The following is a 13,600-nucleotide window of genomic DNA, read 5'->3' on the forward strand; positions in this document are numbered from 1 at the left end:
ATACAGCATGTATTTGTCCATTTGAAGATTTAAAGAAAAAGTCATATTTTGAATGATAGATTTGTAATGTATAGCACACTTATTGTGTATAACAGTACACCCAAAGTGCTTCACAATCATGAGGGGGGTCTCTCCATACCACCACCAGTGTGCAGCATCCACTTTGATGATGCGACGGCAGACACAGGACAACGGCGCCAGTGCGCTCACCACACACCAGCTATTGGTGGAGTGAAGAGACAGTGATAGAGCCAATTCGGTGGATGGGGATGATTGGGAAGCCATGAGTGTAAGAGCCGATTGAGGGACTTTGAGGGACACTAGGGTTACACCCCTACTCTACAAGAAGTGCCATGGGATTTTTAATGACCACAGAAAGTCAGGACCTTGGTTTAACGCCTCATCCGAAAGACGGCGCCCACTGACAGTAAAGTGTCCCTTTCAATATACTGGGGCATCAGGACTCACACAGACCGTAGATTGAGCACCACTTGCTGGCTAACTAACACCACTTCCAACTTCCGTATGGTCTCCCATCCAGGTACTGACCAGGCTCTGCTCTGCTTATCTTCAGTGAGTAACTGGTCTTGGGCTGCAGGGTGATATGGCTGTGGCTGTGTATTTTTAATAAATACTTGTCTTTTACCATTAGGTTGGCTGCAATATTTCCCAGGTAAAATGTTGTAAAGGAGAAGGCCATTCCATCACTAAAAATATTTCGTATTACTTGCATTACATCCTGCCAGCATGACTGAAAGGCTGGGCAACTCCAAAATATGTGAAAATGGTTTGCTAAGTGTTGGAAAATTCAATCAATTCCATGCGAGTTCAAGAAAAAAGGTCAGGAGAGATTTTTCTTCAATGTCAAAAAAGGTAACAATTTATTGGATACAAATAAATAATTCGATTCACAGAATTCTGTTATCCTCAATGCAACGCAAAAGTTACATTAAGGAGGTGCGCAACAACTTTCTTTTCCTCACTCCAACTTATATGGGCAGCTGATATTAACAGGTGGAGTTTTATGAAATTCGTCATTTGTCACTCATTGTTCAGTCCTCCATTGGCCGTACCCCAGACATAAGTCCTCTTTTTCTACGAATTCTCTGCACAACAAAAAATTGTGCTCTGTGTTGAATTTTTTTGTGCTCTGTGTTCAGTTTTAACACTTTTTTTCAGACAGCAAGTTTCTGCAGAACTTAATTTAATTTTGGACCAGAATTCATCTACTACTGCAAAAATGCTAATTAGTATGACCAGCATCTCAGACACCACAGTAGAAGTACAGTTAATATATGACCCTTAGATAACCTATACAAACAATTGTTTGATTAAAAGTAAAAGAGACAAAAAAAAAAAAAAAAAATCCAATTTCCTAACATAAGTCTCCTCCACATTTCCTCCAGCGCTGTCCCCTATCCTTCTCCTGTGTTAACATGCATGTTAACTTGGGTGTTATAAAGTATCTGATGAGATTCCTTTAGCAAAAATCCCGCTCAGAGCTGGAAGAAGTGGCCTGTAATGGGTAAATATTTAACCAATCTTCCTCTGAGATAACTAGGTTGGATTCTCTCTCCCATTTTAGTCTGTTGTCACTTGTTGAGTGTTCCTTGGTGCCTTGGATGGCAGAATACAATTTTCGAACAAGTCTCCTATTGTCTTTGTTCTTATAGATGCCAATAACTAAGTCAATTAAGTTGGGGGGATGGTTTTTTTTCCAAACTCCTAATCTCACTATTTAAGCAGGCCCTGGTTTGCATGTACCTAAAGAAATCACATTTGTCCCTACTGTACATATTTGAGATTTTTTAAAACTATTAAATTCCCCATTTGAGGAAATTAAACTTGCTATATAGTATATTGATGACACAGTGAATGTGTTTTTGTGTGAGTGTTGAGTGTGTTTTCTCACTGTGGGCTGCAGAGCACAGTAATACACAGCAGAGTCTGACACATGTAGATCTCTGATCATCAGAGGAACTGATTTTGAAAATGTGTTGAGATTTGCAGTAAATCTTTCTTTGAATTCTTTGTCTTCACCTCCAGTCTTTCCAACTCTGTTGAGCATATATTTTGGGATTGTGTTTGTCTTTTGCTGGTACCAGAAGAGAGTCGGGGTGAGCTGGGTTTGATATGTGCAGTCGATCTCAACAGCTTCACCTTCAACAGCAGTTTGAACTCTTGCTTTCTGCTCAACATTGTCCTGCGACTCTATTCCTGTAGAATCAAATCATGATCAACATTAGCATAAAATATTTTTATCTTCACAAAAATTTACTCACTAAAATATGACTTACCCCAAATGTACATGAACAGAACGATATATAGTTTTATCCACGGTGTCATCCTTCCTGTTTTAGGAAGTATATAGATCCTATTCTCACTCTTTTCTGCTGTGGAATTTATGTAAACGCTGTAATAAGCACATCATATACATAAATTGACTCCTCCCTCTCCCTATGATTGGATCATTGTTCATTTTTAACACCTAAAATCATTTTCTTGACCAAATTAAGCATGACAGTTTAGCAAAATGCAAAAGGAGACCATAATATATCTATTAGGTGACATTTTTTTCAAAAAGGCTCTTCATCAGGTGTCTGGTCTAAGATCTTAATTGGTCAAAATGATTTTTTGCATTTAATTGACGTAATTCTGCTTTGCTTTGTTAATGTGAAATTGCATTGCTTATTTGGCATGAGTGTGCGTATCGAATGCACCTTTAAGTTAAGATAAATCACTGAATATGACTGTTTTGTTTTGCATTTTAATGAAGATTGAAGGTGGAGCTTGAGGTGAACTCATAAAAGCTGTTGCTATGTTGTATTCATTATTTGTCATTGGCTAATGACAAAGACATACCGCCCTCTTATGGTTAACTGCAAGTACTACACAAGTGACATCTAATGAAAATATGAATATTTAAAGTAAATCAATGTTGTGTCTCGAGTTTGTATATATGTTCACGTTGTGCAGGGGGTAGTTTCTTTAAATGTTTAATACAGGCATCAACACAGGTGTTACCACAATATTATTACCTATTTAGGGTTGGTTAGATTGAGGTTTTGATTGTGGGTTTCTCTTGATGAGTTCAAAGAGAAAAGAACTTCAGGTTTTTGTACAACATGTTTCATGTTTTGTATCACTGGGCTCCTACTCTTAGAGCACAATAATAGAGAGCTGAATCTGACAGTCGTACATCAGTAATAGTGAGTTCAGTGGCTGTCTGTGTTATAGTCGTCTGAAACCGATCATCCGACGTGTGTGAATCACTGGCTGTTTGTGCATTTTTGTTTAACAAATACTGTGGCTCTCCATTGAAAGATTGTCTGAACCAGTAAAGATAAACATAACTTCTACTTGTGGCTGTAGTATACGCACAGCTCAGCTGAACAGGTTCTGTTTCTTTAATTGTTTTTTCCATTCCTTTATTTGGCTCTATACTGTCTCCACACACCAAACCTGTCAACAAAAAGCACAAACTGAAAAGACTTTGGCTTGTGAAATCAAGGTTAGCAAAATAAACCAAACACTATTTACAGAACTTTCAACTGTGGTCATTTAAATAATTCCATTTGTTTTTAGTCTATAAAAAATGGTACCTGTAGCCAGAGTGAGAATCAGTATAAAGCTTGTGTCCATGCTGAAGATCAGCTCAGATCACTGTTGAGACTCTCAGTCTCTGTACGTCTCTGCACATCACATCACATCACATCTCACACACTCTCTCTCTCTCTCTCTCTCTCTCTCTTTCTTCCTGGGTTGAGCGTTGGGCTAACAACCCACCTCATAAAAACTGAAGAAGATGAGTGTTGATGAAAACGATCAAAAAAATATAGTAGGGTGATTGGGAAAAACTATTTTTAAGACCTCTGGGAGAAGAAGAGTAGCAAGTATGTATGCTGTTAAGATGTGTTTGTCGTGTGAAGATCTGAAAGCTAATGGATGTTTAATTATGAAGACTGTGGTAAAATCTTTTACAGTTTTACCTGGTGGTGGAGAAGTATAGAAATCAAGAAAATATAGAATTAGAAATACTTGGGGAAGGTAAAAAAACTCAGGTTTAAAATATGTTGCAATTTTTTTTTTGTAGTCAGAAAATATTTTACTTTGACACATTTAGAAAAAAAATCATGATAGACAAGACAATGGATTACTTTAAATTCAAGTTTTGAATTTCAAACTTGAGCTCAAAATTCAAAAATTAAACAATGTTCAAATGACTTATTGAGCTGTGATGATTCACAGCATTGGATGTTCAAGTATGTGCCATTTGTACAGCCCTGAGTTTAGAACAATGCTGGCAGAGAAAATCAGACAGCTGTTGTTGGGCAAACACAGAACAGGCCAGAGTGAGCTGGACACTAATGGAAATGGAATAAATTTCTCACCTTAGCATCTGGTACATCCTGAACTCCTGCAAAAGGTTTTTAAATGAGCATCAGTGGTTCAATGAAAAAAACTTTGACATCCAAGAAACGTTTTTTTCAACAAACGGTGCTTTATAGTGGAAAATGTTCTTGAGATTTTAAAGAGGTTTAAGTCTCTGATGTCTGATTCTATTCATAGTAAAAATTGTTTTTGGAAGCCTTAGTTGCTAAAAGTGATAATAGTTTTTAAAGTTTTGTATATTGACTTACAAAACCCCATGCATTTGCTTTAGAAAGAGATCATTAACCTTTAACTGATTTGGTGAGGACGAGATAACTGTATGTGAGCTTCCAAATGAACTGTTGTTGTCACAGATGTAAAGAATTACGTTTCCAAACATTTCCACCTCTTTCCACAATACTTTTCTGTTATTTTTATATGAGTGATCTTTCAACCTCAGTTTGGCTAATCAACAATATGCACACTGAGGTGCACTCTGTGAAGGTTTAAGGATAATCAATCTACAAAAAATGCAAATAATTCAAAATACAGTCACATAAATGCATACCAAGAAAGATTACTGTGAAAAGAAAAGTATTCCTCAGCCTCTGTGACATGTATTGTGTACTTACTGCCATCTTATGGTCACTGCAACTATTTCACTGTCTGTTTCTGTTTTGTGTCTCATTGTATCAGGTTTTTGTGCAGAGCTGTTGTGTTTCCTGTGACTGTGGGCTGCAGAGCGCAGTAATACACAGCAGAGTCTGATACTGCAGTAGAGGAGAGCAGAAGATCCACATGGATTTGTTGTCTTTTTTCAACTTTAACAAAGAATCTTGGATCTACTTTAGATTTCTCGGCAGCTTTTGCACTACTGTAGATGAGTACAAGAAATTCTGGTTTTGATCTTTCATACTGACGGTACCAGTAGAGAGTATCTGTAGTTGTAGATGAATAACTACAGGACAATTTAACATCTGAATCCTTCTGAGCAACTACATTTGTTTCATCTGGTTTGATGGTATTTCCAAAGACAGTTGCTGGAAAAAAAGTACATTTGTAGCCTTTTAGTGCTTTTCATTTATGCGTTTTATGTTACAAAATAGAAAATAGTAAATAAATATACATACCGGTTTTGACAAATAAAAGTACAACTGAAAGAAGATCCATTGTGTTCACTCTGAGAAGAGTCAAACGGAATTGTTTTGATATGGATCAAGTTAGGTCTGTGAACACTGAGCCCCTCCTCTTTGGCACATTTTAGAGGGGGCTTTGTTTCATTACTACTGTGTAATACTTACGTGAAACAGATGTATGTCTGTTAGTGTTAAAATACACATTAAATTATACGTGCAAGTGTTTTTTGATGTTAAAATGAACTTTCAATTTTAGATTCATACAGATTTTCACAGCAATAAATTATCATCTTGTTTATGTCATAGCAATACATTGTGCAAACACCATTTAAACAAAGCCTCACAAAATGTATTGATAACAAGATAACTTTTGTAGATGTTATAAATATTAGAGGCATTGATATTTGATTGTTGTTTCCATTATTTTCTAATTTTCTTAAATCTGTTTCAGTGGTGACATAAAAAAACTACAACCCCAAATCAGAAAAAGTTAGGACAGAATGAAAAACGCAATTAAAAAAAGAAAGAAATAATTTCTAAATTTACTTTGTGTTTCATTGCAGACAAAAGAACAAACATTATTTAATGTGTTCCTCATTATTTTTATTGTGTCTGTTCTGTTCCAATAGAGACTGAGTAGTGCATTCTGAAGCGCAAAATGCAAAACGAAGAATGGGACAAAATTGGACTTGAAACAGTTCCTAAACATCTTTGAAGGGTTTTGAAAAGGAATGGCAACATTAAAAAGTGGTAAATGCTTTACTGTTACTTTTTTTTGTGTGTTACATAAACCAAAATTGGAATGCATATGTTTATTTAAAACAAAAAATATATAAATCATGGGGAACACATTAAATAATGTTTGCTGAATTGTCTGCAATGAAACACAAGTCAAAGTAAATTTAGAAATCAATGTAGAAATTGGTAAAAATCATAATTTTCTAAAAATGTTGAAAATATTATTTCTTATTTGCGTTTTCACTGTTTAAACTTTTTCTGATTTGGGTTTGTATTATTGGTTCCTCAAAGAACCTTTCATCAAAGAGTTATTTAAAGAACGTTTTGTTTTTTGTATGCTGTCAACCCTTTTCCCAAAACAAAGAACATTTTGTGAAATGGTAGAATTCTATGAATGTAAATACTTCATAGAACCATCAATGTCAACAAAAGAACTATGATTTTAGGAGTGTATGTAGCTGAAAGGGCATCAGCTAGATGAAAAAAAATTAGCCAGAGTTATTGGAAGTTCATGTCACTATGGTGACATGTGAAAAATTAGGCACCAGCATACACTATATGAAATTTCGGTCTACTAAGATGAAAAAAGAAAGGTCTGCATTTTTGTTTAATTTCATTAATTATAAAAAGACATTACCCACTTTAGTTTTTTGTTTGCTTAAAAAAAGCTTTTCCCCTCATTCATTCCTTTTTATAACATGTTTCTTCCCTCAACCTCACACTGGTGTTTGCAATCATTATCTGACTTTGAGATTTTGATACGGTTTTCATAAAAAGAGCTTCAAAGTGAAAATGCTTTTAAGTTTTTGTATGACTTGTTATATGTTTTGTATCACTGGGCTTCAACTCTTAGAGCACAATAATAAAGAGCTGAATCTGACAGAGCTGCAGTCTTAATAATGAGGTCAGTGGATATGCGAGATGTACTTGACTCAAATCGGGCATCAGAGGTGTCTTTGGCTGAGTTTGATCGAGCTCCTTTATATAATAAATATTGAAGTTCTCCACTTGAATGTCTTCTGTACCAATATAGACGTACATATTCATTATTTGAATCATAAGAGCAGCTCAGCTTTACAGACTCTCGTTCTGTTCTGATGACTTTGCTCCCACTGTTTGGCTCAATTTTGTCCACAGCCGTCACATCTGCAAACACTGCACACAATATAAACACATTTTGTAATATGCTACATGTTAACAATAAAGATGTGTCAGGAAATCATTAAAATATTAATAATGGTATTAGAAATTAATAAATTACACACCTGATGCCATGAGAATAATCAATAGCATGCATTTGTTCATGGTGAATGAGATCAGATGAGTTGTGTATTAATACTCTCAATATGATCTTACTGTGTGTTACTGATGCGTTCTGCTGTTCAGTTATGAAGATGTTCAGGAACTTCCTGATCTGTGAGAGTGAAACCAATTCAGTTTTTTAACCATCATTGCCCGTCTGATAGTACATAAGACAAAAGAAATGCACATTAATGCATAATTGCTGAATAGAAATAATATTTTCTTTAAAAACATTGCACTGACCCACTGTTATTTAAATATGAGTGTTCGGTAAGTACTGTACTTACCACTGGATTTGATAGATGCATTTGGAAAAGTGGCAGAAGGTTGATTTTTTCAGATCTGTTGAACTGCATCCCAATCATCACAAATACTGCATAAGATGTATTGGAACCTGCATGGACCCAAGATTCTCACAAAAATCAGTCAAGTTTGGTGAGGGAAAATAATGGTTTGGGGTTACATTCAGTATAGGGGTGTGCAAGAGATCTGCGGAGTGGATGGCAACATCAACAGCCTGAAGTATTAAGACATTTGTGTTGCCTATTACATTACAAACCACAGGAGAGGGCAAATTCTAATGAATTTGATGAAGATGAAGGATGAGGCAGAAGATAAAACCAAAGAATCTTGATGAACTCGGAGAGTCTGCAGGAACACGTTCTTTGCCATTCCAGATGATTTTATTATTAAGTTATTTGAGTCATTGCAGAGATGTATGGATGCAGTCCTCCAAGCTCATGAGAGTCATATACAATATTAATTCTGTTTCCACTGCACCACAGCTTTATATTCTATACTGTACATTATTTCTGTTCAGTGAAAAGACTTTTGTCAGACCTTACTGTCCTTATTAAATAATTATAAATCAAGGCATGATCATATATTATTTTGGTAAAATAAGCGTAATCTAGAGGCCTTTGCCTTTCATAAAAGCCACTTCTGATACCAACTGTTCAACTAGAAGACAGATAGATAGAGAGATCTAGATTTAAATTCAGAATTTAATCAACCCAAACTACAACAACTTTCCTAAAACAAATAATTATCTTTTTTTTTTAATCTAAACAGTAATTAACAAAGTAGCACTGCATAACGTATTAATAATTATACAACTAGACAAGAACATCACCAGCACTGAGAGAATATGTCTGTTCTGTTGTTTTTGTATGTGGTTTGACTTCAGTTTCGTCACTGTGGGCTTCAGGGCACAGTAATACACAGCAGAATCTGATGCACGCAGATCCTTGATCGTCAGAGGAATTGATAATGCAGATGTGTTGAGTTCTGCGTTAAATCTCTGCTTAAACTCTTCATTAGTGTCACTAGATCCAGAAAGTCTCATCAGCATGTATTTTGGGGATCCATTCGTCATCTGTTGGTACCAGAGGAGGTTTGGATATTGAGTGCTGGACGCTTTGTACGTGCACTCAAGAGTGATTGTTCCATCTTCATAAGCTGTCATAACTTGTTTGGGCTGTATTACATTGTCCTGTGCTTTGCATCCTGTACAATAATAGATAAATCATTGTCTACAAGAGCATAATAACTTAGGCAAAAAAATATAATTCAAGAAAGTCGAAATACATACCTAGGATAAAAGCTGTCATGAGAAGTATATCACTGTAGCAGAGCGCCATATTTGCAGTGTTAAAATTATGCTAAATATAAGAGATGTTCACACGAGATTAAACACCTATGCTCTACTTACTGTTTTCATTTCTAACAAATGGTAAATACAAACCCTGGGAGGAGTCAGGCTTTGCTTTTGCCTCTCAGAGTAACTTGTATTTTCAAATATATTACTATTCTAACAAAAACTGTATCCTAATCAGGCTTCTAAAGACTATTTAAGCAGATTCTTGGATTTACAGAGTATTTAGATTTGTATATATTTTGATTTACATGCCATTAATGATGATGAAATAAACTACCAGCTTGTTCCAATAGATATAAATATATTACCTCATTTGTACATTATTTAAATTTTTAACCCTACATTTAACTGTAATTTAATATTTTTGTATTGTATATCCCTGCTGAAAAATCCAGCTTAAACCAGCCTAGGCGGGTTGGCTGGTTTTAGCTGGTCGACCAGCCTGGTTTTAGAGGGGTTTTGGCCACTTCCAGGCTGGTTTCCAGCCATTTCCAGCCTGGTCTTAGCTGGTCAGTCTGGAAAATGACCAGCCAAATCCAGCTAAAACCAACTTGACCAGCCTGGTTTAAGCTGGACATAGCTGGTTTTGGCTGGACTCCCAGCTTGGCTAGGCTGGTCAAGCTGGTTTTAGCAGGGATTTGGTTGTAATGTCTACATTTATGCCTGTGATCTGGCATCCTCTAGTTTTTGCATGAGGGCTGTGTGGGATTTTGTCACTGTGGGTCTTTGCTCACAAAGAATGAATTTGTCTTACATATTTCATCTTAAACTTCGTATATAATCCATTCTTTGGCCGTCCCTCCATGTCCAATGTCCATGTGTAGTACTGACACGATAAAATGCCAAATGCAATCACTTTAGTTGATCTTTAAACTTTGCTTATCATTTCAGGCATGGATATGAAAGATAACTCAGACGGCACTGACACCTTGTGGTAAGAAGTAAGTCATGTATTGTGGATTATCACGTCATTGTTTTGTCCCTCGCTTATTACAAATTATTTAAAATATAAAAGGTTGCTGTTTGTAACAAGAAACATACAATATAAAAAACTTAAAATTGCTTCGTACCTACCTACCATTAAATCATGCAGCTCCTTCACGGTAATATCTATAGAAGGGAAATGATCTGAGGCTACTGGGCATGCGCGAATCAATATGCCATACTTTTTTGACATTTAACAGGAACAAACAAATATTTTTATAATACTGGGAGTGGTAGACATTAATAAAATACAATTTATGGGTAATTTAATGAGTAAAAGAAAAAAACAAAGTGAAACAAAACTCCACTACGCTAGATGGCGTTGTAGAGCAAGTTCTTGCTTGCTGCACTGCAGATGAAGACGCTGCCCTACAAATATATGATATATAAATCATGCGGACAGTCTTATGTGTTCACTTTATGCCAATGTGGTTGATCCTTTTTATGTAAACATCTAATAATCTGCACAGCCACACCAGCAAAGCAAACTCAACGCGCGCTAAATAAACCTCCGCACACGCCTTCCTGCGGTGAAAAGTTTGTACCAACAAAAATGGCGAAAGGAATGTACTTAGAGCATTATTTGGACAGTAAGTTTCGTAATAGAGATTCCTCTAAACTTCTTGACCTGTTTTACTTACTGTCGAGTCGTTTGAATGCGATAAATTCTCGAAAACACCAGGCCATGTTGGGGTGTTGTTAAGTTTCAGTATCACAAATGTATCATTGTCTTTTATGGTAAATGCTAATCGAGTGCCTGAATGGTATTTTGTATCTTGTAGACCTTAACTTTAATGTATTCGTGCATGGTATTGCTGTTCAGGCAATGTAGGTAAACAATTTGCAGCTTTGCAGGGTTTTAAATGTATATTTTTAATCACACCAGGCATTGAGGGTCTTCCCTGTGAGCTGCAGAGAAACTTCTCTTTGATGGAGGATTTGGATAAAAGAACAGAAGGTATGGCTGAATGCAGTAGCTATACTACAATGCATTGAACACTAACTTTTACGTGACTAATTTAAATTCTTTTGTTTACAGCGAAAAAAGCAGAGATAAGTGAACTAGCTTCCGAGTATATTGAAAAAGTGAAAAATCTGGCATCTGAGGAGCGTGTCCAGCATTTAAAGAAGATTGACAGTGCATACAACAAATGCAAAGAGTTCAGCGATGACAAGGTTCAGCTCGCAATGCAGATATATGAAATGGTGAGGTCCAGAGTTCTCAGCTTAAAATCCACTTTTAGCACTTGATGCATGGGGCAAGGCAAGGTAAAACTTTATTGTCCCAGTTAGTGAAATTTGTCCTGGGCTCTTGCCCTCAGCTGCAGTCATGACATGCATAGAAAAACAATAAAAGCATACAAAAAACAGATAAGTGTATAAATAAATAAATCTACTGGGTGGGCCATTTATATGGATATACCATAATAAATTGAGAGTGGTTGTTGATATTAACGTCCTGATTGTGGCACATTAGTATATGTGAGGGGGCTTGTACATAACATATGAAAGAATAAAGTTACGTTAAAGCCAAGCACACCGGTGTTTTACTTGTGAAATTCACAATACGTTTTATTGAGGTGTATCCATATCAATGGCCCACCCTGTATAGCCCCACCTCCATATATGCACATTAATGTATAAATACAGAGACTTTCAGTCTAAGCCAGCACTATTTAATAGCTTAACGCTCACCAAATAAAAAGAGATTTTATATCTGTTTAATCTACAGCAAGGTATCTAAACCTTTTCCCCGAAGTTAACAACTCATACTCATTATGCAGAACATGTCATAAATCACAAACGATTTGTTTAGCATCTCCTAATGTGTCCTGTTCATAAATCTGCTGCAGTGACATCTGTACTGACACACCAGTAAAGTAAAAACAAATGAATTTATATTTCCAGGTGGATAAACACATTCGGCGCTTGGATGCTGAGCTAGCACGCTTTGAGAATGATCTGCAGGAGAAACTGGACTCGGGCAGCCAGGATAGCTCTGATGAAAAGCAATCCAGAAGTAAGTCTTCATGAAGATATTGAGACAATTTATCCTTTAAAGAAGAAAAATTAACTGACAAATTTATTGTTTCAGAAGATAAGAATATGAAAGATAAGAGGGGATCTCATGCAAGAGACAAGAAAGCATCAGATCAAGACTCACCCAAGCAGAAAAAAATGAAAAATGGGTAACTGATTTTGATTGGATACATGAATTTGATTGCCAAACCAGCCTTTCACTTGAACTCTTTTCTTTTGACTTTTACAAATTTCAGTCCCAACATAAGTGAATCTCTGCTTGCAATGCACCCATCAGATGTCCTGGATATGCCTGTGGACCCTAATGAACCCACATACTGTTTGTGTAGTCAAGTATCATATGGAGAAATGATTGGATGTGACAATTCAGATGTGAGTAATAAATATTATTATTTGTTTTAAGCCATTGTTTAAAAAATGACAGTTATTTTACATGTTAATTCGAAATAGATTTATGCTTTATGAATAGATTTATGCTTCATAGTTTTTGTTATAGTGGCAATCAACTTTTTATTACATAGGCATTGTTAATAACATTACATAAAATTATTTTACTGTTAATATGCAAAAGTATGATTTTTTTTTTCCAACAGTGTCCAATAGAGTGGTTTCATTTTGCTTGCGTCGGCCTAGCAACCAAACCAAAGGGCAAATGGTAAGCTAATTTACATAATTTCATACTACTTGTAATTGCCCACTCCACATACTGATACATTTAAAATTGCAGTTACCATGGTTTGTGTTTTCCATTTACAGGTATTGCCCACGATGCACCCAAGACATGAAGAAAAAATAGTATATGTTCACAATCTACCTAGAATCAAATGTGTGCCGCAAATATACCTTGTGTCTTTCTTGCATTACACCTCATTTAGTGGGAATCAATTGACTTTATCCATCTGTGCCTTTGCTATGATGATAACTATGAATGTAACGGGGAAGAGGATTGCATGTATTATCCAGTTGGTGGCAGCAGAGTGTTTCTTTTCATTTGGCTCTAAAAATAAAGTTTTATTTATGAGGGTGTGCAACTTTCATATTTTTTAATGTCTTCTCCAAACAGTTCCGCATATTACTACAAGAGCTAAAGGAAGAGGTTTTATAAATCTAAATAAAGAGACTTTTTTAGACTTTGGTGTGAATTTTTTTTTTCATTTTTAACACTTATGTTGGCATACCGGTGAAGCGTTAGAATGCGTTAGTTGTAGGGAAATGTAGTTTTTAGGACGTGTTACTTCATCGCTGCGCAATGAGGTCGAGACTACAGTTCCCACCATGCAACAGCCATCTGAACTCATGGACGGAACCCATTTGCAGACAGTTGTAGTTTGAGGTTGCCATAAACTTATTTTAGTTAATATATCGCATGATT

At 35.9% G+C, this 13,600-nt stretch overlaps 1 protein-coding gene and 1 gene segment (V, D, J or C); one reads left to right on the plus strand and one right to left on the minus strand.

Moving 5' to 3' along the window:
• Positions 1 to 1,052: 1,052 nt before the first annotated feature.
• On the minus strand, positions 1,053 to 3,642 carry LOC141379230 (T cell receptor alpha variable 12-1-like). The segment is given in 3 exon segments: positions 1,053 to 1,106; positions 1,913 to 2,217; positions 3,603 to 3,642. Coding segments are annotated over 3 exon segments (399 nt in total).
• A 6,961-nt stretch (positions 3,643 to 10,603) lies between these two features.
• Positions 10,604 to 13,256, plus strand: ing5b (inhibitor of growth family, member 5b). Of its 2 annotated transcripts, none has more exon segments than NM_001007168.1 (8): positions 10,604 to 10,778; positions 11,075 to 11,146; positions 11,228 to 11,394; positions 12,097 to 12,208; positions 12,284 to 12,377; positions 12,465 to 12,600; positions 12,822 to 12,883; positions 12,985 to 13,252. In NM_001007168.1, coding segments are annotated over 8 exon segments (720 nt in total). In that variant the 5' UTR covers positions 10,604 to 10,741; the 3' UTR covers positions 13,025 to 13,252.
• The last annotated feature ends 344 nt before the right edge of the window (positions 13,257 to 13,600 follow it).

The sequence above is a fragment of the Danio rerio genome, chromosome 2, assembly GCF_049306965.1.
Source record: "Danio rerio strain Tuebingen ecotype United States chromosome 2, GRCz12tu, whole genome shotgun sequence".
Taxonomy (NCBI): Eukaryota; Metazoa; Chordata; class Actinopteri; order Cypriniformes; family Danionidae; genus Danio; species Danio rerio.